Here is a 23010-nt window from a genome sequence, read left to right as displayed (position 1 = left end):
TTCACGGCAGACTCTCCCTGCATGGTAGGAAAGGCTAAGCAAAAGTGAGGAGGCAGCTGGCTTGGGTGTTCTGCCCCATGCAGGATAGGGTCCCTGTCCACCCTCTTGCAGGAGCCTCAGGTGAAGTCCTGGGCCCTCCCCCTCTTGGCCGGCTGCTGCCAAAGGACCCCAAAGGCAGATGAGCTGGTCCACCACTACAGACCTGGACTTTACCAGCAGCAGCAGCAGCAGGAGACCGAGGCACCCAGTGATCTGAGCTCAGAAGGGACAAGCCTCCCTTGCAGAAGCCCTAGTTGGACAGTCCCCCTATCCCCCATTCTCCCCCTGGGGGACACCGGAGGCACTCTGGCTTGCCTCTAACCCAATCTTGACACGCTGAATCAACGGATCTCCTGATCCAGCTTCCAAAGAGATCTGAAACCTCTCAGAGTTGAAGCCCAGAGTGGTGGGTCCACCAAAAGGTTAATTTCAAAAGGAAAAAGAAACTTCTAACAAACTGCGGCCAAAGACTTCAGTTTTATTAAGGGTTCTGTAAATATTTTCCAATAACAAAATGTGAGAGTGATTTAAAGTATCCTTTTTTAATAAGCAAGTTAACGCAGCAGCTGTATTTCCAGGCAAAAGGCAGGGTGAACTGAAAGGAAAGGCAGATGCTTGCTGAGCAATTTCTGCTGGCTCAAAGGCTGCCCCTCGGCCTCCCCCCTTGACAGCCATGTTCCCTGGGGACCCCTCTTTCTCAGGGAGGGGCTCAAGTATCGCAGCAGGAGGGTGGCTGCTTTCCAGATGCAGGTTCATGGGAGCCAAAGGCCCATCCCCATTTAACTGCCATACTTTGGTGACCCTAGCGATGCCAGCGGGGGTGGGGTCCTGTGGGGCTGCCTTGCCTGAACCTGCGTCCAGCCTGGGTATGCCTGACCTGAGAGCTGGAGGTCCGACCCCTCACGCGTGCCTGTGGCTGTTCTCAGAAAGGAGGGGAGGGGCCTCACAATGAAAGCAAGGCTAGCGCTGCGAGTGTGCGTTTATGGAGGCACCACTCTCACTCGCACTTACCTCCACCCACTTCAGCAGCTTCTCATAGGAATGGCCGTCGCCTTTAAAGGGCTCTGAACTCAGGAGCTCGGCCACAAACTCCGTTGCGTTGATCTGCAGGCGCTGTAAGGAAGGAGGGGACTGAAACGCCAGAGCCTGGCCAGGCCAAGCGGGGCTGAAAGGGCCCTTGGGAAGGAGCGGCTCCAGTGCCGGGAAGGGCAAAGCTTCCTCGCCAGCCCAGCCAAAGCATCTCCAGGCTGGAGGCAGAGGATCCCTTCTTACCCACAACCGCCGGACCAGGAGCTCCACCTTGGCAGTGGTCTCCTTGGGATCCTTCTGCCTTATAGAGTCCAAGATGACATCCGTGAGGAAACCATGGCACTTCTGGGCATAAAAAATCTCTTCTTGTGTTAATGGAAAGCTCAGGAAAACGACATCTGCAAGAGGAAAGAGGTTGAGATCCTCAACTCCGGCTTCTTCAGCCCTTTCGGCCTTTGAGCCCCTGGCGTCCTTCCTCCTCTCCTGGACCTCCGTCCACCTTCTTCCCTTGGAAGAACTCCGCCCCAGGCAACAGGCTCAAAGGACAGGCGCACAAGTGGCACCCAAATGACCAGTTTTGTATTGGAGTCATTCCGTGTCAAGTGGACCAATTTTAAAGATCATCCACACTTTACCATCTCAGATTTTGATTAAATTTGGCACATAGTTTCTTTATGATATAAAACTATGCTGTGCAAAATTTTATTTCAAAAGACTAAAAACTGGGAGTTCTCAGACTTCAAATAGTTTGCAAAATGCTGAGTCAGCAAAAATGACATTTTGGGCCAACTTCTAGAAGCAGTTTCAGTAGTATTTTTGAGATATTTGGAGAACTTGCACACCTTGGGAGGCTTTATAAACTGGCAAAACCCCATGTGGCAAAACCCCTCCTCTTTTTTACATGGTTCAGGCTCAAACATTGCAAAAAAATCCTGAAAAATGAATTTACAGCAATCTTCATGCTGCTGTCGTTTCAAAACTACTAGGCCTGTCAGGCTGATTTTTGGCAGGTGTACTAAGTACACAGCTGCAATGAGGACTTCCAATTTGCAGCACTTTACTTCAAGTTGCTGACAAAATATAAGTTCAAAGTTGGTATTTAACGGGTTTTTGCCAAATTTTGGCTATCTTTGATGCCCTGTTTGATCATGTGGGACAGCTTCAATCCTCTTCACTTTAGCACCATTAGAATGAGCAGATTCTCTTCTTTAAGAATATATTGTTTTAATTTTGGAGTCTCTTCATATAAGGATTGAAAAAATCTCTTTGCGGGCAGCCTGTGATTTCTTCACTGCGCCTTTGATACAAGTGCAGTAAAAGTGATTCTTTTTTCAATAAGCAGCATTTTTAAAAAAATAAAGAACACAAGATGTTATAAGACTGTGTTCAAAAATATTAAAAAAACAGGAATGTTTGTTAGGAAATGGAAAGGTGAGGCCAGGTTTCAAACAAGGGTCTGAAAAAGTGGGTTTTGTCAGTATTGTTGATGATAGAGGAAACAGGCCCATTGATGTTTCTAATGGCTGTATAAGTCAATTAGTATTTAAACATGCGTTGGTCCATGGTGGCTCATCGCCAAGAGGTCACGCCCGATAGCCAGGCATGTCCAGCCAAGGGTGGGGCACTTGGCACAGGTTCCCAAGCCTGAAGGTGGGCATCTTACACGAGGTTCCCAAGCCTCTTTCGGGTGTCTTTGACTAGGTTCCCAAGCCTAAAGGAGGTGTCTTAATGGTTCCCAAACCTTAGTAAAACATCAGTGCTGCAGAGATAAGAATTTTTCACTGATAATTTTAGCTGAGATGGTAAGGTGGGGACCATTGGTCCACTTGACACGGAATGACCCATTGGATAATCAGTTGCTGCTGTTAACTTCAGGTTGGGGGGAAAAGGCTGAAATGGGACAAGAACCCAAGAGATCACCAGGACCAAATGTCTGGATCATTCCTGGAGTGTGTCTGGGAAAATGGGCCCTGCCATCCTCCTGATCTTTTGACCTTCTCAGAATAGACTCCCAGAGTGACAACCAGCAAGCCCAAGGCATCGGGGCATATTTTAGAGTGACGTCTTGCCGGGCGGGGTGTGTGTGGTTGTGATTAGATTTCCAAGTTTCTTTTTGGATGTTAAGTGTGTACATCGTGCCCTAGGACGTTGTCCACCCATGCAACTGCAGCCGAGGGCCTACCTTTGTCCACGGGGGGTGCCAGGGCACAGGCCAGAGTGAGGTCTTCTGCACCCGTGCTGTAGAGAATACTGTCTTCGTGAAAGACGCAGGAGCCGTCGCCTGACACGATGGGAGGGTGCTCAACCTTAAGGATCAGACCCCTCACCTCAAGGGCTTGGCAAGGAGCAGTTTCTTCAACGGCTGTTCCTGCAGAGCATGAACAAAACAATTCCATGGGTGGTTTGAGCAAGGCAACATCTCTATGACCACAGCACAAAATCTCAGCCACTGCATTTTGCATGCCCTCAATGTGGGGGCCTAAACTAGGTTCATCCCATTTCACTCTGCTGCTACAGCAAGAATTTTAACAGCTAACAATTCCTAAAATATTTCACAGATGGGTCCCCTGGTGGCTTACAATTACTAAAATATGCATGGAAGTAACATTGATATTATGAGTAGAAAAAAATACTTCAAAAGCCTAATGTGTTTACAGAAGCCGAAACCATCTTCCAACAATCAAAGCCTCTTTCCTAGTGGTGGGTTAAGAAGGAAAAGTGAAATTATTTGGACTAGAGTTCTTTAGTTCCATCGTATTAGATTTATCTCCTTGTGCTGCTGTGTCTGTCATTTTCTGTCCTGGGCTCTGTGTTGATAGTGCAGTTGCTGATGAAAACAGTGAGGGTATCTTCCTTGATGTGTCCACAATTTTAATTTTTAATTGTCTTGTAATCAAATAGAGAAAATGGAATAATAAAAAGCAATAAATAAATAAATAAATAAATAAATAAATAAACCTTTGAAAAGTGTTCGGACACTTCAGATCGTGCAAAATGCTGCTGCGAGAGCAATCATGGGCTTCCCTAGGTATGCCCATGTCACACCAACACTCCGCAGTCTGCATTGGTTGCCGATCAGTTTCCGGTCACAATTCAAAGTGTTGGTCATGACCTATAAAGCCCTTCACAGCATCGGGCCAGAATATCTCCGAGACCACCTTCTGCCGCGCGAATCCCAGCGACCGGTTAGGTCCCACAGAGTTGGCCTTCTCCGGGTCCTGTCGATAAACAATGTCGTCTGGCGGGACCCAGGGGAAGAGCCTTATCTGTGGTGGCCCCAACCCTCTGGAATCAGCTTCCCCCGGAGATTAGAATTGCCCCCACCCTCCTTGTCTTTCATAAACTTCTTAAAACCCACCTCTGCCGCCAGGCATGGGGGAACTGAGACATCTCCCCCGGGCCTATACAGTTTATGCATGGTATGTTTGTGTGTATGCTTTCTTTTAATAAGGGGTTTTTAGTGACTTTTAATTATTAGATTTGTTATGTATTGTGTTATGATTGTTGTGAGCCGCCCCGTGTCTATGGAGAGGGGCGGCATACAAATCTAATAAATAATAATAATAATAGGAGGAGGAGGGGGGGAGGAAAAAAAGGGAAGGAAAAAAGGGGAAAATGAGAAGAGAGCCAACATAAAAATTATCCAAAAATTTAAACATAAATTAAAAAATAGTCATCTAAAAATTGTTTTAAAAAACCCTAAACAATATTTGTAGTTGAACAAAAAGGCAAATAAAAAATAAAAAATTGAAAAGAGAAAAAGAAAACTTCTAAAAAAGTAAAAAAGGGTAGTACACTTTCACTCCAAAAAGTCCACTCCACTGAGTCATGGGATTGCACAGCATAGAAGTCAAATAAATTAAATTAAAACTTTTTTTTAAGTGGAAGAGAAAATTACATTTCAGGCTCTTCCTGCCTTAATCCTTTCAATAGTCTGCAAAATTCAAGAAGGCAAAAAATTCCCAAACAAGGAGAGAGAGAAAAAAAACAACCCCATATACTCGAAACCCAAACAACATCTGATCATCAGAAAAGCTCTCCTTCTTTCTCAGACCAAAACAGATACAAACATTACTTTGTTATATAAACAAAAGATCCCAGGTGTATTTTCAAAGTTATATTTCCATTTTCACCACTAAATGGCACTGTGATTCATTTAATATTTCTAACAGTCTGGCACAGCTTTAACAAGAGGAAGTAGGAAAAAAAGTAGGAAGAAAATTAAAAGGGACAACAAAAAACAAATATTCAAACCAAAACTCCACCAAAAGCAAAGTCAAGGCTATTAAGGAAGCCCCCACCACAAAAAATCAAACAGAGCTCCAGGCATTCCTGGGTCTGTTAAAATTTTGTAGTATTTTTCTATCAAAGGGGTGAAGAACAGCTGAGCCGTGGGCATAAGGATGAGCATGAAGGCAAGCAAACTGCTGGAGAGCAGTTAGGCCGCATCCATGAGGATGAGCACAAAGGCAGACAAGGTGCAAAAAGGAGGAGGGGGGAGGGGGGCAGTGGTCTGAACTGACCTCTGGTCAATATGTCTCTGGGTCTCTTGCGACCTTACTTTGGCTCAGTGGAGCCAGATCCTACACCGAACCCACTTTGGTAACACCTGCAGTATTGTTTGTGAGTCCTCATAAAAATGTCAAATGAAAGTGTTGTAAAGCATCCTGGAGAGATCTGGGTAGCATCTCACTTGATCGCTCCAATTTCATGAGGAACTGCTGGCAGCAGAGCTGTCAGGCCTGAGTCTTCATGTGGGGTTTAGAGAGTTCAGCCTGACACAACACAAGGGGTGTGTGTGTGTGTAGTGAGTAGTTAGAGGGGAAAGATTCCAAAGATTCCTTTCTCCAAGCCAAGGCCACTGTTTGTTCTGCCTCAACTGAAGAGAAGAGGAAGTTGATAAGCTCCTGCACACAGACCGGCTCTCGTGATGAACTTGTGGGTGTGGGGGATGCAAGATGAACCTTAACCTAGGTGGGATTCTGGGAAGTACTCAGAATCGGAATGACAATGGCGTAGCTAACATGGTTCTGTTAATAAATCAAGCTCTGATTGAGAGAAATGGACTGGTACTTGTTTTATTTCTCAGATGCTATTTAGAACGCTGACAAGAGCATTCTCTTCGAGAGGGATCCCAACCCAGATGTTCATCCATTGGGGATCCCACTTCATCCTAAGGAACACGGCTCGGATTATTTTTGAGAATAATTGGTGAGAACAATTAAATGCACGGAACACCTTGAGTCCGGGAGTTGTGGGTGCTCCATTGCTGGAGGTTTTCAAGAAAGAATTGGACAAGTGTTTGTATTTGTAACATCTTCTGGAGCTGAAGACAAGGTTAGGAGAAACCCGCAGGGGAATTAATTATGATCTTCTCAAAACAACAAGGGTGAAATTAAACACACACATTCCAAAGAGGCTTTGTAATGAAATAGTTGGTAATGGTGCCGGCTTCTTATGAATTCAAATTCTCTTCAGGGAAAGTTTAATAACTGAAAACAAAAGTCCTTTTTCCACCCCAGGGCTTCCTTATGATGCAGTCAGAAGCCATGTGGGAATGGAATGAACGAGCACCTGAATGGTTGTTGACATAAATATTAGTCATACTATTCTCTTTCGGACTAAGGATGCTTTGTGAAGCATAGAGAAACTATAAGATGCTCGAGTAGAGAGAAAACAAACTCCTGTAAAATGCAGATTATATTAACACAATTTACAGTCCCTTTCTACTTCTCTAGCCTTCCTTATGTCTATGGAGTCTCCGTGCTGCTTTGTTCTTTAAACGTCTCACTCCTCTTTCAGAGTCTCTCATCAACTCCATCTAACCATTAATTTTTGGTCTTTACCTTACTTTCGTTCAACCCAATAATTCTCCTTTCATATATTTATTTTGCAAGGCAATCGCTATTCATTCACAAGATGGCAGCAAAGCATTTGAGTTTGGTGTATCCTTGGTTTCCTGTTCCGCTGTTTACTAGACTTACAAGCTGACCCCTTGATGAAACAAACAAAACCCTAAAAACATACTTGTACATAGCAACCCAAAGAATTGAGTTTTTTAATTGTAGTTGTAAAATGTGTTTGTGTGTATCTGTTAGAGCACATACTATGCACATTTGGCTGGATGACAGCTTAACAAAGGAAGGAAAGGCTGCAGCCAGGAGAGACGGAGGGAAGGTGAAGAGATCTGGGTAGGACAGGGCAGCCCCACAGCAAAACTGAAAATCAGCTGGAGACCCTCCCCCCCGCCCCGATGGCCATGACAGCGCCCAGCACCTGGGCCACACCCCTGGCGCACATTGAGGCACCTTCCATTGCCCAGTTGCATGTATTTAAGTGGGACTGGAGCAGACCAGCCCTGGAGTGCCACACCTTGGCCGACCATCTCTCTGCCTTGGAGACCAAAATCAGTCCCTTTAGCTAAATTGTGGGAGAAAAGAGATGCAAAATCTCTGGGTTCTGCCTTCTCAGCATCACTTTTTCCAAGAGATCATCTTTGACTTTCTAAGTGCCAAAGATTTTTTAAATTATTTTTTAATATTACATCTTTTAAAAACATCTATCTCTCTGTCTGCCTATCAATCAATCAATCTATCATCTCCCTCTACTTCTCTCCCACTCCCCCTCTTTTTCCCTCTCTCCTATTATTTGTTACATTTATTTGACACCCATCTTTCCCACCTATTCTAGGCGGCTTAAAACAATAAAAAGGAACAAATGAAAAGAGTGTAAAGAGTACAAAAGTAAAATAGTAAAATAAAAATAAACAATGAAAAAGAACACAATGAAAATACATTGGAATTCGACATTAAATTCAAAACCTTTTTTTGAAAAACGAAAGCGTAAAAGAGGATGGCAAACGCATGCAGCACAATGCCAGATACGGCTTCTGCACATGCTCAGAAGAAAAAATGAACTTAAAAAGTTCAAAAAACAGATGCTGGTTCAGTGACATCATTATGACGCCACCAGCGGGTTGCTACCGGTTTGGGCAAACTGGTCTGAGTCCAGCCCTGGAGCAGCCCCTTATTCCCAATCAGCCCTGGAAGTCATTTACCAGCAACATGTGAAAGAGTTCCACTTACCCGTCTCTTCCTGAGGGCTGGTACTTTTCCCCAAGGAGGGCACCTCCTCCAAACTGCGTGGCTCATCTGCCTTTGCCAGCCAGCCCTGGGGAGGCAGGGGTCCCTGCTTGCACAGTCCAGCCTTGGACGGATTTCCTGGTGCTCTTGGTGTCCCTTGTATGTCCCCCTCATTACTGGACGGCTCAGAGCTGGAGATTCTGGAGCAGCTGGAAGGGGGGTTCCTCATGGACAAAGCTCTCCATTTAGCTTCTTCCGCGGATCCTGGTCCCTGGGGAGCCCCACAGCACCTGCAGTGAGCCATATCCCAGCCTTGCACCAGAGAAATGAGCTTCTGAATGGGGGGGTCGCTGTTCTCCAAGGGTTTGGCTAAGCTGCCTTTGGCTCCTCTTTTCTTGGGGGGGCTTCCTTCCTGTCGGAAAAGGCAGGAGTTTTCCCAGTCATCGGAGGACTTGGACATTTCCCACGGATGCTTTCGCTTTGCTCCCTTAATGGAGGAGATGCTGGTGTACTTGGTGTTCTCTCTATCGTTCCCTTCCATGGATTGTGGTTCTCTAGCTATATTCCAATTATTGGCAGATGGATCTAAATCCACAGCAAAATGTAGATGCTTCAAAAAAGGAAAAGAAAAGACTCCATTAAAGCATAATTAATAATGAATTGATTGTATTATAGCAAGAGCTGCAGAGGTGCAGTGGTTAGAATGCATTAGTGCAATTTGGCAGTTCAAATCTCACCACTGGAAATCCAGCTTGAGGTCACTGTAGCCCAAGTTGAGGCATCCACATGACATTTCTAACTGGGGTCATGAAGCAAATTGCCACAGTTGTTAAACAAACCAGTTCTTCTGATTGGGGGATTTTTTTTTGTCACAAACCATCAAAAATACCAGAAGACAGCAAGAAATATTGGAAAATGTGATTACGTGACAACGAGATGCTGACTTGGTCATAAAGGCGGGCCAGTTACCAAGTGCCTGACATGTAGTCATGTGACAGTTTGCCACAGCTGGAAGTGCTGCAGGGGCTATAAAGCCCCCACGCAGAGAGCATAGCAAAAAGCTGGTCTTACATTGAGGGCTCCCTATCAATGAATATGATTACAGCTGATGGGAACCATAGAAACTTGCTCTGTTATAATGTGATGTTTGATTAGGAAAAACATAGCATGTTTCTCCCTCTATTTGTTTTCTGGGCCCGGCGTGAACTTTTCTTTTCACCCCTGTTTAAAATGGCAGACTTTTTCACTCTATCATTGGAAAGATACTTTTTTCTACAGTGCTCAAAATTGAGGAAGAAGAAAACCAGCATGACAGTAGTCATAACAATAGCAGAATAAAAAAGAAAGAGCTGGGGAAAAAATTACAAAAGAGAAATAGAAATGGAATGACTGTGGCAATAGAAAGCAAAGGTTGTACCAACGATCATAGACTTCTTGGGTGCAATCTCAAAAATCTGGAGCACCTCTTGACAAAATCCCCATCAATCAATTGCAAAAGGCAGCTTTGACTTGGAACAGCTGACATCCTGTGACAACACTTTTAACAATATCAAAGAACAACTGTCTATCCCGGGTCCTTGGCAAGGATAAAAATGCCAGATCTAAACATCTGGATGCCTCTGCAGCCAATCAAAACAATAGCAATAATTTAAAAATAACATTACATCTCGAAGGACTTCGTTGGATCCAGTGTCCTTTTCTGATATTGGAGACTCAAGGTTCCTAGCCGGATAAGCTACATGTTGAACTTCCTGTTGTTGTACCCATAATCTGGAACACAAACGTTTTATATATTTTTAAGAAACACTTTCTATGCCTCAATAATATTGGTCATTGTTAAAATTATCCTATTAAGAGTTAGAAGTCAAGAACAGGAGAAAGCTATGTGGAAATTTCCCCCCTTTTTCCTAAGGGGCAGGAAAAAAAGATTTTGAGGAGCAACGGACACTTTTAAATTCTTGGTCAAAGCACAAGCTCACCAAAGTTTGCATTTTGTCCAAATGTCCTCTTCCCCCACCCTGGGGGCTTAAAACTGCCTCCCACCAGGGATCCTGCATCCCAAAGGGAGGGGCTTCTCCAAGACAGCCCAGCCTTTCCTTTCTGCACCTCTCCTATTTTTTGTTCTTCTTCATCATCGAGATCTCCTGCTTCCCACTACAGCATTCTGGTCCTATCCAATGACTGATTATTGAGGTTAACCAACCAATCGGAGTAGAGCTGGAAGGGACCTGCTCAAGCAGAAGACCTTACGGGATTTGAGACAAACGGCTGTCCAGGCCCCATTAAGAGCCTCCAGCGATGAAGCACTCAGGGCCGGTCATCCTCAACACCGTTTGTTTAGTGACCATTAGAAGTTGGACCACCACTGAAAAAAAATTACTTCTGAGTGTTTTTCACCCTTACTACTGTTGCAGCAACTCCACGGCTATGTGATGCTTGGCAACGGGCTCACATTTATGATGGTTGCGGGGTCACGTGATCTCTTTTGTGATCTTCTGACCAGCAAAGTCAATGGAGAAGCCAGATTCACTTAACAACCAGGTTACTAACTTAACAAACTTCAGTGGTTTGCTTAACAACTGTGGCAAGAAAGGTTATAAAATGAGGCAAAACTCCCTTAATAATGGTCTTCCTTATCAACAGAAATTTTGGTCTCAATTGTGGTTATAAGTCAAGGATCACCTGTAGCGTACTGAACTTTATAGAAGAAGAAGAGGAAGAAGAAGGAGGAGGAGGAGGAAAGGAAAAGAAGAGGGAGAGAGAGAGAGAGAGAGAAAGAAATACCTGTATGTGTCATACTGATCGAGAGCCTCTAATAGAGAAGGGATCTGGTACTCTATCACTTCCTGGCACAAAAGTGACCATTCCCTGTCATGGGATGAAAAAGCAAAGCATGTCAAATAAACAGTATGGAGATTCCCCAATAACGTTTGCTAAATTGTTTAAAAAATGAAACTAAATTATTATAATGATGAGAGCATATGCACCAAGACAAATTCCTTGTGTGTCCAATTACAGTTGGCCAATAAAGAATTCTATTCTATTCTATTTTACCACTGACAGAGAACCTGTTGAAGATCCATCTTCTCATCCTGGAAGGCCACTTGGTTCTGTGAGAGGATCTCCCAGGCTTTGCCCGATACCCAAACAAAGCTATGGCAGGGACTGGCCAGGGACAAGGATAGTGGGACCAACCATCCCTTGAATCTAAGACTTCCCAGCTCATGGACCAAACTGGCCTGGAAGCCATGCTGGTCCTGGAATCGGCAGAGGTTTGTAACACACTGTGCAATGATTTTTATTTATTAAATCTGTTTGTCACCCATTAAGGCGACTCTGGATGGCTTATATTAAAATGGAATCATAAATATATGAATATATATATATACAAAAGCATATGAAAATTACTGTCGGCCTCCACTTTTCTTCTTCACCTGCTTGCGTCAGCTGTCATAACGGGGAGTGGGGGAGAGAGGTCAGTTAATTGGGAGGGGAAAAGTACACTGGTGAGTGCCCTGTCTGAAGTTTCAAATAGTTGCTAGGGAGGAATTTTCTCTGCCTGGTACAGCCAGGCATCATGGACTTGTTTAGAGCCTGTTCAAGGTCATTGGCTTCGGTGGCCCAGATGTGGAAGACCTAATGGCCAGCACACCCACCTGATACCTTGGGACATAGATGGGTGGTCAAGGGGGGCTGTCATTTGGGAGGGTTTGGGGTTCCTTTGTATATACATATTGTGTAGCTTTGCCTCAGAACTAGCTTTCCTTTTATTGATATCACTTCTTGTCTAGTAAAAGTTCTCATCTCTAACAAATGGAGTTGGAGGTTTTCTTTCCTGGACTTTGAATGGAAACACACCTGACATTTACAATAAAATATGTTATAACTAAAGATGGGGAGGAAGGGAGCAGAATATGGGGGGAGGGGGAGGTGGAAGTTGCTGTCAGTTAATCAACCACCCCAAGTGTGAAATTCCCCCACTGTGGCCAATTGGCATAGCCAGATTTAAATTCTGGAAAAGATTAAAGGACCAGGAAAAATAGCCCACCCCCAAGACCGCCTCAGTTCCCTTTGTCTGGGTATCCCAATCTCTGGTTTCTAGCCAGGCAAATGAAGGTGAACCAAAATCTCCTTAATGTATGATCAATTGAGCTCTAAAGTGAAAGTGATCCATTTGTCAAGATTTCTGTAACCATTTCCTTTCAACAAAAGAAATGTCCTAAAGGTGCTTTTTCTTTTTCTTTTATAGTCTTTATTATTTACATTCAGGACAAACAACACACAAATACTAACCATAAAAATATACATATAAAAAGTAAAATATATACATATCTCTATCTTAGCATAAGTATAACGTTTAACAAAAAGAGATCAACTATCATGTTGACTACTGTTGTTGTTTATATAGGTTGGAATAAAATTTTTCTATAATGTCTTTTTTCTCTGTATTCTTCATTCATTTTTCTCCATCAGAATCTATTAATATATATCTCTATTTCTTGTTTCACAATTTTATGTTCTAGCTATCTCAATATGCCCTGAGTCGCTTGGAGAAGGGCGGCACAGAAATCTAATTTAAAAAAAATCTGCCTGGTTTATTAGCATTTTTTTAAAAAAAATCTGTTTTATTCCTTTTAGTTTTTGAGCTAATTCTTCTTGGGTTAGGAGATTAATTTTATGCTTGGTCGTGTTTATTTCCTCTAACATTTTTTGGTCGTAAGGGTCCTACTGTAAGTCATTTTCAAGTTTACTCATTGTTGTGGTCAAGGTGTTTATCTTGATTTGTCTAATTTTTTACAACATTTAATGACATCATAGGGGACATAATGAAACAGGAACCCCTAAGAGAAATTGGCAAACACAATTGCTAAAGTTTTAGAAGAAAAAAACTCTGGGGAGTTTACAAAGAACATGATTGAGAGAGGCAGCCATTTTGGGCACTGAGCACTTCCAACACTATCTTAAGGTAAAACTGCTCTTTCACTATCCCAGATATAATATGCATCAAACAGTAATTAACGTACTTAAATTCAGATGGTAAATACAACTTGCCAAGTCTTAAGAAGTTGAGAACATGCCGAAACATTTTTCCATCTCCATGAATGAGGAGACTCTGGCCATAAGCAATCCAATATACCTTTTTACAATTTGACAACAACTCTGGAAACTAAAAAGAAAAAAAGGTAAGAGATTTCAAACCAGCTCTTTCCATGAGCTTTCTCTCCCGCCTATTTTCCTTACACACACACACACACACCCAGATTTGTATTCTAAAGAACTAGATAGTTCACAAAGACAGAATGTCAGGTGCAAAGGGGAACCACAAATGACTGGCGTTGTGGCGTGGAGGCTGTCCACTTTGCCTGGCCTGCAGGTGGCCTAAATTCCTCGTCCCTGCAAAGCCTGGGCTTCATCATCCCATGGTTCCAGAGGGGAAAAGGTCACCAGAGTTTGCTGCAGTAAAAAATGTCTTTTGCTCACTTTTATCATGGCATATAGGTATTTAAAAGAAAAAATCAGATTAACTGATTGTCCTGAGTCTCGGGTCATGGAAAAAAATGCTTTTATCAGTTTGGTTAGTCTTTAAAAGAGTAAAACTGCAATGCCACAGCAGTCCGATGTAGTACAGGTAATCTTCATGTTACGAATGTAATGAAGGCTGCCCATTAGGGCCAAAAATTGGGACAAATATTAAATGAACTACATCAAGTCAAATACCAACCACCATCCCCCCCCCCCCTGTACATCCCTTAAATGAATGTGTGGATCATTAAGTGGAGCTCAGAGGTGGGGGAGATCCCGGGAGGCCCAAGTCCACCTGCCTGGACTCCCCAAGGCACCTCCCACCCCCAGGATACCCCATGGCCCACTTTCTGTCCCCAGAGGGCTCACATGTGGGTCTGCTGTACAGTTGGCTATCTTGCCAACAAGAAACAGCAAGAATGGAAAACGTGGGTGCCTTTCCAGGTTCTGCCCCTGCCTTTCCTCCTGGCCAGGTGCCCCTGCCTTCCTGGGGCAAAACAAGGGCCTGTCTGGTGGCCAGGTCATTGGGGCAAGAAGCTCTGAAAGCAGCAGCCATTTCCACAAGGAATTGCTGGAACGCTGAAAATGGCGGTCTCTTCCAGGAGGCCTGGGAAGCAGACCTCATGCGCTGTGGGGTCCTGTCAGGGCGGGATGGAGAGCAAGAGGGATGGGGGTGCTGCAGCATGGTCAGTCACGGGGCAAATGACCCTGGGGACCATTGTAACTTTGAAACAGGGCCATACAGTATGTAAATATTGGGGTGTCTGTCATAACTCTGAACATTTATCAAGTGACCTGTCATATCTTGAGGACTGCCTGTACTAAGGGATGCAGGTGTTCCTTGGTTCCACTATCCTCATAATAATTATAAAAAGCCACAATCTCAAGCAAAATGCCCAAATCCTGTGCCATCATGCTAGATTAGTAAATAGCTCTAAACGTTGGGGAAAATGTGAATTGGAGAATTACTGTCACCTTCCAAAAGAGACTAAGGACAGAACGGGACCCATAGGCAAGAAGAGCCACTGACACAAGACTGGCTGAAGTTCCCCCTCCAAGCCCTGCCCAGCCTCACTCCCAAGGCTAGCAGGAGGAAGGCACAGCCCTTCCCATTCGTAACAGGCACCTTTCCACCAGTTTCGTAGAAAACATCATGGACTTTCCTTCCCACTTCACCCAGCAATCCTCCTGCATGCCTCTGGCAGTCAGGATAGAGGGGGGGGGGGGCAGAGCTAGGAAAAAGGAGCACCCTCTGAATAACGTATGTGGCAAGTAACTCCAATTTCTTGCACAGGAGAGAAAATGGCTCAAAGCCCTGAAAGCAAGAGAACATCCAGTTTGGTGTCGGCAAAAAAAGAAAACTAACAAAACAGAACAGAACTGCATGCCTCTTCTTGGGGAGAGAACTGGCAAACTCCAGCTCTTGCAAGGGAATGCTGCACCTGGGTTTCCAGAAGGCCTCCTTGTGACCGACCAGCCCTTGGGGAGCCCCAGTCAAGCCTTTTGCCTCGAGAGGCTTCCACGGAAACCTGCTGCCTCCGGCACTCCAAGCCCAAATGGCTGTGGTAGGAGGGAAGATGAACTCACTCTACAACCAACCACAATGCTGAAGGGGAGGCTCAGGATAAAAACTGGGCTGGAAGGGGAGAGTAATCCCTGGACTTTGAGTTGGCTGGACCCTGGGCTGGGCACGGGACCAAGGCCGCATCATGGGAGGCATTCCAGATGAGCTCTCTGGGTGCCCCCAGCTCACCAGCATTCAGGACAGGGAATGGATGACACTGGAATTCTCTCTCATATCCCAGCCTGCATTTCTCCAGAAGCACAACAAAAAATCGTAAGGCGTCAATTTTCTGTGCAATCTGCCATATGTATCCTGAGCTGTTACCCAACACGCTTTCTCTACATCTCTTTAGAACAAACCGTCTAAATGTTCCAATGGCGCCTTTTTAAGAGGCAACTGGACTTTCTTGTTTTTCTTTGAGGCCATTTCGCTTCTCATTCAAGGACCCAGTTCAACACCGTCCCTGAGGACAGAGATAAACCTCTAAGGAACCTCAACAACTGTCTAAAAGGATGCAAGGAATATCAATCCTTCCCTTCCCCACCATCCGATCAGAGCTGAAGAAGCTTCTTGGATGAGAAGCGAAACATCTTCAAAGAAAAACAAGAAGTCCAGTTGCCTCTTGAAAAGCACCCTTGGGACAACCGTGAGCTGGATGACGGAGAATCTCTGTAGATGTTTAGCTAAACAGCCCAAATATTGGCCACTCTAGAGCAAGCAACATAAAGATACTTAATAATGATACCTTTAATAACGTTTGCAAATAGGTGGCATACCAGTGGCTTCCTACATAGACTTTGACAATATGATGTAGGGAAAAAGCTGTTATTTCTGCTGCCCACTCTGCATCTACAAAACACAATCCAAATGGCAGAAGGTCTACTTTTATACTTTTGCAACACAAAGGAATGGATTCATGGGGGAGTAGAACATGCCCAGCCATCTGAACCACACAATTTCCTTATAAATGAATGGATCGGGGAAGGAAATCAGGGACACAAGTTCCATTACCAAGCCAGAGATGCCTGGGCTTATGTGCTGGATCATTTGATGTGGGAATTCTCAACTATGTTGTGCAGGTCAACAACTGAGTGTTTGAGCTGAATCTGTACATTAACCTAAAACATGACTGGACAATGCTAGTGGGTGCAACGAAGAAAGCCCTTCTGGGCAACGGCACTCCCGAGTAAATGCACATAGGACGACAGCTTGCTAACAGTCCCCAAAAAGGCCTAAGCAACTTATTAATTTTCTTCTCCCACTAAGGGAAAACATCAATTATTCTATCAGGTATTCATCCTTAAAAAAGTGAAGTCCCCTTCTAGTTCAGCTTGCCCCCCCCCAATAACTGTCCCCCGTTCTTCTACCACAGGCAGTATTTTGTATGCCGCAGCCTTTTTTGCAGGTTTTTTCCCATGCCCAGATCTTTAACTTGTGAATGATTCCCACAACAATTTCACGCACATAATATATCTCAAGGGAGGCACAACTTACTTTTTATGAGGGAATCTGTGGGCATCTTCGGGTTTAGAAACCTTTTTAAAGCGTCCTTCATTGGCTCGTAGATGAGATCCATTTGATCCAAATATGTGCAAAGGTGCGGAAGTTCACACATATTTCGTGTAAGTGGAAGTCTGCAAGTTCCTAACCAATTCCTTTGCACAGAAAAAGAGAAAGACTTGCCAGAAATGTAGATATTTTTTATCATTCCTATTTTAAGGCAGCTACTATTTCTTTCATCTTCGTACGGACTTCTTACTTACTGCTTTTCTTCTTCATATACATATATCAGATTTCCTCACTCTACTTTTAAAAAAAGATACAGTTCCTCCTTATCATATGCATATTAATTTGCCATTAAGCCTTGCTGAAGAGATACTGTTGGCAGTGTACTTTCATTTCATTACATAAAATATAGAACAGTTAGAAACCGAAGCTTCTGGGTCATAAGATCAAAACATGGCTTGGCTCCATGCAAAAGCTAGGCCTTGGCTGTTCAAATAATAAAATGTGGAAAGTATAATTTGTGATCCAACAAGTTCCAACAGGACTGTTATGCAGCTGAGGATGGAACTGTGGGGTCCCTGGTGCTGTCGGAGCTTCATGGAGCTCTGCTTACAGACATTTCATTACCTGACTAGAGAGCAACATCAGTGAGAGCGAGTGTGGGTTTCTCCCCTTCTACATGTACAGCAATTTGCTATGCCAGTGTTGGGGGGGAGGGCATTTCTCCTTGGTAATTCCATCATGAGGTTATTGTTTTCTGTTTGACTATCAATCAAGACGACTGACTGACATTCCCATAAAACCCTCCAGTGGCCTTAAAGGAACCACCAAATGCTACACTTACTTAGAGGGTGCCACAAAAACACATTCTCTACAGGTTACTCCCGTGATACAACTCTATCTACTCCATCTGACAGAGACCACCCCAGGACAAAATCAGCACTCCTCAAAGAATTTAGCTAGAAAATGGGTCCAGACGGAAAAGCAGCCAATTGCCAATCACTGCTCACAGCTCTCAGCGTAAAGTGGTCTGTCTATGGCCCCTTCCCGCATTCTCTTCCTGGAGGAAGGAGCTCTGTTTGCCTCCCAGCCAGCATCACCTTCCAAGGGGACCCAGCCGGGAACCAAACTTTGCCACCTGACCAGTCCTGCCCTCTCTACAGGACTCCCCCAAACTCCTATGGGATCTGATAAGGATGCCCAGGTCAGGAGGCAACGTGAGGCATGCTACCCTCCCAGTCGGTGCAGATTGTATTTGGCAACTCCATCCAATTGTTGGGAAGGCCTCATCCTGGCTGATGGTCTGGATATTCCTGGTCACAAACCAGCTTTATCCTTCTCTCTCCCATCCTGGGAATGGCTACAACAAAATGCAAAGGCCATAAATACTAATTAACTGGATGACCCCGGTGGTAATAAATGTGAGCAGGGAAATGTTATTTGAATTGAGAATTTTCCAGTGATAAAATAAGAATTATTCTGTGCCATCCTGCCTGGAGAGCACTTCCTTTGCACACCATTATGTTTTAACTGAAAGTTGTGTTTGCATCCACACCTCAAATGGATGACCAAACTCCCCAAGAGACATACATGACATGCTGAAAGAGAACTCCGTTCCCCGAGATGTAGAGCTTGTTCCCGTCCAGGGTGCTCTCCATGTGCAGCTGCCCCAGAGCAGAGTCGGGGTACTTGACGAGGAGTCCCAGCACCATCGGGTACAAAGGGAGGACGGGGGGGTCCTGAACTCTCGGCTGCTGGGCCACCGTGCTCCTCTCACAGCCTGGAGACTTAGAGGCTTCACTGGAACACGAGCCTAAAGAAAAACACCCCAGGAGAAATTGACGTTAACATGGCTTCTCTGTGCTGGAGTAAAGATCCTGGCTGCATTCCACTTTAAAACAAAAGCAGAGCCAACAACTCAGTATTGGCAACACAAGCAAATGCATTTCTTAAAAGATTCACTCTTCCTTCAGGTTTGGAAGGGGCCATTTTATTCTGCACTTGGAGCAAAAGTTCAGAGTGTTTCCAGAGCCAAGTAGCAGAATGTTTTGCCTGTCCTGCATGCTAATCCCCCAAGCAGGCTTGCATGTGCTCAAAGCTTCCTAATCAATAGGCTATTGTAGTCAGAAGGACAGATGCCAGTCAGGGCACAGGAGGGATCAACCCGGAGGAACACTGAGTGCAAGGGCCACTGGTTTTGGGTTGTTGGACAGCCATATGTTCCGTTTTTTTCAGAGTATAAGACACATTTTTTCCCTCCTAAGAGAAAGTGGAAATGTCAGTGAATCTTATACACCAAATACAAACATTTTTGCTGTTCTGAAGCCTGTTTTTCACAAAAATGGTGTGGACAGAGAGTCTGGAAAACCTGCAGAGTTCCTGGGTGCTAGGGGATGGGAAAATGCCCGTTTTTTTGCAAAAAAGGCCCATTTTCACAAAAATAGCCGCTCCAGGTCCTTAGAGAGGGGCGGCATACAAGTCTAATAAATAATAATAATAATAATAATTTTTGCCCATCCCTAAGCACCCAGGAGCTCCCTGCAGGCTTCCCAGATCCTTTGCCCACCCCATTTTTGCGGCGGGGGGGGATGGGCAAAAAATGGCCCATTTTTCACAAAAACGGAGATGTTTTGCTCTTCTAATTACCCCATCTAGCATGACTGGAGGAGGAATTCTGGGAATTGAAGTCCACTAGTCTTAAAGCTGTCATGTTTGAAGACCCTGGGTTAGGAATTAGGGGTGGAAGGGTCTCCAAACTTGGCAAATTTAAGACTTGTGGACTTCAACTCCCATTCCTGAGCTAGCATGACTGGAGGAGGAATTCTGGGAGTTAAAGTCTACAAGTCTTAAATCTATCAAGTTTGAAGTTTGTAAAAAGTGTACATGATTGTAAAACGTATTCTGCTACACTGATATTTTATTAAATAATATATTACTACACCGTTCAGAATACTTTTTTCCTTGTTTTTCACCTCTAAAATCTAGGTGTGTCTTATACTCTGGTGAGTCTTATACTCTGAAAAATAGGATATTTTAAGATGAGCAACAATAAAGCTATTGGCTGAAGAGTAGAAATAGAAGATACTGGTATTGTGAAGGCTAAGTAATCTGGGATTCCTTAATGGTATTCAAAAGAATAGTATTTTCTGAAAAAGGACAGCTCTAGTTTGACCTGACATTCTAAATATTATAATTTGTAGCCACTTTTGGAGTTTCCTAGAAGAAGGGCTAAATTAGTCTAAAAGTGCAGGAAAGTTATTATCTGTTTCATTTGGCCATTTAATAAAAAATAATAATTGCATATAAAGGTATGTACAATATACTTCAATTTTTGTAGCAAATAACTCAAAATCTTTTTACAGGTTATATACTGTACAATTTCATAATGTATAAGACTAAGCTATCATTAGTTTATCTCTGTAATTATAGAAAGCCCAAGCAATCCCTTTTTGTGGAAATCACTCATCACTTAAAGTGTTGTAACAACTACACCTGGGTTATTCCTGAAGATCTTCACGGCTTCTATGACCTTGGGAATGCCCAAGGCTTCTGCTTCCGCTTCCAGAGCATCCAAGCTGGAGAAGTTATCAGGCAAAAGAATCTTCTCTGAGCGAAGAAAATTAGCTAGTTGTTTAAAAAAACGCACACCAGAAAGTAAGCAACCCGAAGGGCTAGCAGGGTGTTTTTGCCATCACATTCCATGCTATATGCATATATTTCAAATGACTTTAGGATAAAGCAAAACTGGGGATTCCTAGCAACAGATGGAGAGCCAGCCAGAAAGAAAGCCATGGACGTGGAAAAAAATAGAGAGAAAATTGATAGGAAGAAGCAGAATTTGAGTTTGAAACCTAGCCAAGGCTGGTGCCCATAATAACAATAATTTTAGGATAACAGTGCAAATTATAGACTTGGTAAACCAGCAGGTGATATTCTCTGAGTTTGCTTGCTTTCTTCCTTGCTCAAATAGGTCACATAATAATAATAATAATAATAATAATAATAATAATAACAACAACAACAACAACAACAACAATTATTATTATTTATTAGATTTGTATGCCGTCCCTCTTCAAAGACTCAGGGCGGCTCACATCATCATCAGTGAGCTCTGCAAGAAAACAACCAAGCTCAGAGAGCACCATGGGGCCCTAATGCCAACCCTGAGGTACAAACATTCTCCTTTATCACCGGCAAAGCCTCATAGTTTTTGTACAAGCAACCGTTTATTCAAAGGAAGTGAGCAAAAGCAGCTCCAGGCGCCCTGGGATAGAAGAGGCCGAAGAACTGCTGGACCTTTCTGGCATTCTTGGTTTTCTGAGGGAAAGGAGCTTAGGCCTGGGGTAGGCCAAGTGGGCTCTTCTAGGACTTGTGGACTTCAACTCCCAGAATTCCTGAGCCAATCATGCTAGCTGAGGAATTCTGGGAGTTGAAGTCCACCTGTCATAGCAAAGGCCACTTGGCCTACCCCTGAGGTAAAGGGAGGGGGGAGGAGAAGTTTCAAGCTCTGCACACCCTTTCCTTGTTAGGTTTCCCGCTTCTTCAGTTCGGGGTGGAGGCCGATGGGACCCAGGGAACTTGTGCACCGGGCACAGAGAGAGAGAGAGACATGCCGAACGCTGCCCTAAAATCCTCTCCTCCTTGTGCAGGCGCCAGGCGCTTGAAAGACGTTGGCGGTTCAAGGACCTTCATGTCCCGCCGCCCATCCCTCCACCCACCCTCTTTTCCTCTCCCCCTGAGGCCTTCGGGGATCAACCGAGGGGGGCGGACGAGGGTTCTTGCGCGCCCCACGATCCCCGCCGTCCCTTGCCACGGGGAGCCTCCCCCGCCACCCGTTACCGATGAAGCGGAACTCGCCGCTCTCGCACTCGATGAGCGCGGCGGCGTCGGCCAGCCAGAGCAGGTTGTCGTCGGTGACCAGCGTGGGGAACTCTTCCACCAGCCGCAGCGGCAGGAAGCAGTAGGGCACCTCGTCCTCCGTGTCCAGCAGCGGCGTGTCCATCAACCCCAGCGGCGCCTTTTCCTGCGAGCCTGCCGGGGGGGGGGGGAAGAGTAGTGGAGGCCGTCGTGGCGGGACAGGGGGGAGGGGAAATGGCGGAGCCGCCCCCTGCCCCACCCCGCCGTCTTCTTACCCGAGCAGGCGGGGCTCTTGAGGGCGCACTCAGCGGCGGCGGCGGCACAGGGCTTGCTGATGCACTTGCGCGTCCGCCAGTAGTTGAGGGAAGCGCGCTCGGCGATGGGGATGTCGGCGGGGCGGACGCGCAGGTTGTGCTTGCCCTCCTTCAGGTTGTCCAGGCTCTGCGGGAGGGAGGGAGGGGCGGGCAAGTCAGGGTGGGGCGTGGGGGATCCTACCAAAAATTTTTACTACCATACTGACATGCATCTTCTTTCAACATCTTTCAATGCAAATTGGGTGCTCTGAGGTGGAGCTTCATTTTCGCTACCCCACTGCGTCTCCCCCCTCCGGCCCGGGCAGTAGTCTACCCCTGGGTCCGCCCCTCCTCTGCTGCCACCCTCGGGGGGGAGGGCACCTGCAGGAGGGGCGCCAGGCGGAGCAGCCCGGCCTGTTCGTAGAGGAGCGGCAGTTCCATCCCGCTGCCGCCCGACAGCCGCGCCGTGTGCAGGAAGTAGTGGACGTGTCGGAAGGCGTAGCCGTCGCGGTCCAAGAAAAGCCGCTGTCCGGCTGCCCCCGCCGCCGCCTGGCCCAGCACCGACTCCGGGAACTGCGCCAGCTTGCTCCGCGGCACCGCGAAAGCCCAGCCGCCCACGTTCAGCTGCACCGGCGGCTCCTCCGGCGGCCCCGATGACGCTCCCGACGCCGACGCTGCCTCCGCCTCCTTCGACGCCGCCGGGTCCTGCGGGAGGGAGAACCGCGCGTCAGCCAGAAACCCCCCCCCCCCTCCCGCCTCGGCGCCCGCCGCCCGCCCCCTCACCATGCCGGGTTCCCGCAGCCGCCGCCGGCCGGGCACAGCTGCTCAACTGCCGCCCCGGTTGCCCGGCAACGGGGGGCACGTGCGGGAGGATCAGCGGCCCCGCTTTGTGTTCCCCCCCTTTAGACCCCGGCCGATTCCCCCCCCCCCCCGCGAGCCCCCTCCCTCCCCCAGGGGACTCCATTTGTATAGCCTGGAGCAGTGTTTCCCAACCTTGCCCACTTGAAGGTATCTGGACTTCAACTCCCAGAATTCCCCAGTCAGCGAATGGCCAAGGTTGGGAAACACTGGTCTGGAGCACAGAAGGGAAAGGGGGGGGGGGGCATGATCGAAACAT

At 45.8% G+C, this 23010-nt stretch overlaps 1 protein-coding gene across 1 annotated transcript; it reads right to left on the bottom strand.

The window, feature by feature from the left end:
- Positions 1 to 497: 497 nt before the first annotated feature.
- On the bottom strand, positions 498 to 22745 carry KCTD19 (potassium channel tetramerization domain containing 19). The gene is made up of 16 exons (XM_070760580.1): positions 22677 to 22745; positions 22275 to 22598; positions 21876 to 22041; positions 21583 to 21774; positions 20236 to 20367; positions 18334 to 18556; positions 16732 to 16892; positions 15983 to 16086; positions 13175 to 13317; positions 10935 to 11018; positions 9815 to 9920; positions 8154 to 8760; positions 3251 to 3436; positions 1312 to 1466; positions 1051 to 1152; positions 498 to 634 (listed from the first exon to the last, which is right to left on the bottom strand). The coding sequence occupies exons 1-16, from the start codon at positions 22677 to 22679 to the stop codon at positions 521 to 523; spliced, it is 2802 nt and encodes a 933-aa protein (XP_070616681.1). The 5' UTR covers positions 22680 to 22745; the 3' UTR covers positions 498 to 520.
- Positions 22746 to 23010: the final 265 nt, after the last annotated feature.

The sequence above is a fragment of the Erythrolamprus reginae genome, chromosome 9, assembly GCF_031021105.1.
Source record: "Erythrolamprus reginae isolate rEryReg1 chromosome 9, rEryReg1.hap1, whole genome shotgun sequence".
NCBI classification, from domain to species: Eukaryota; Metazoa; Chordata; class Lepidosauria; order Squamata; family Dipsadidae; genus Erythrolamprus; species Erythrolamprus reginae.
This window is presented reverse-complemented; position numbering and strand designations above follow the sequence as displayed.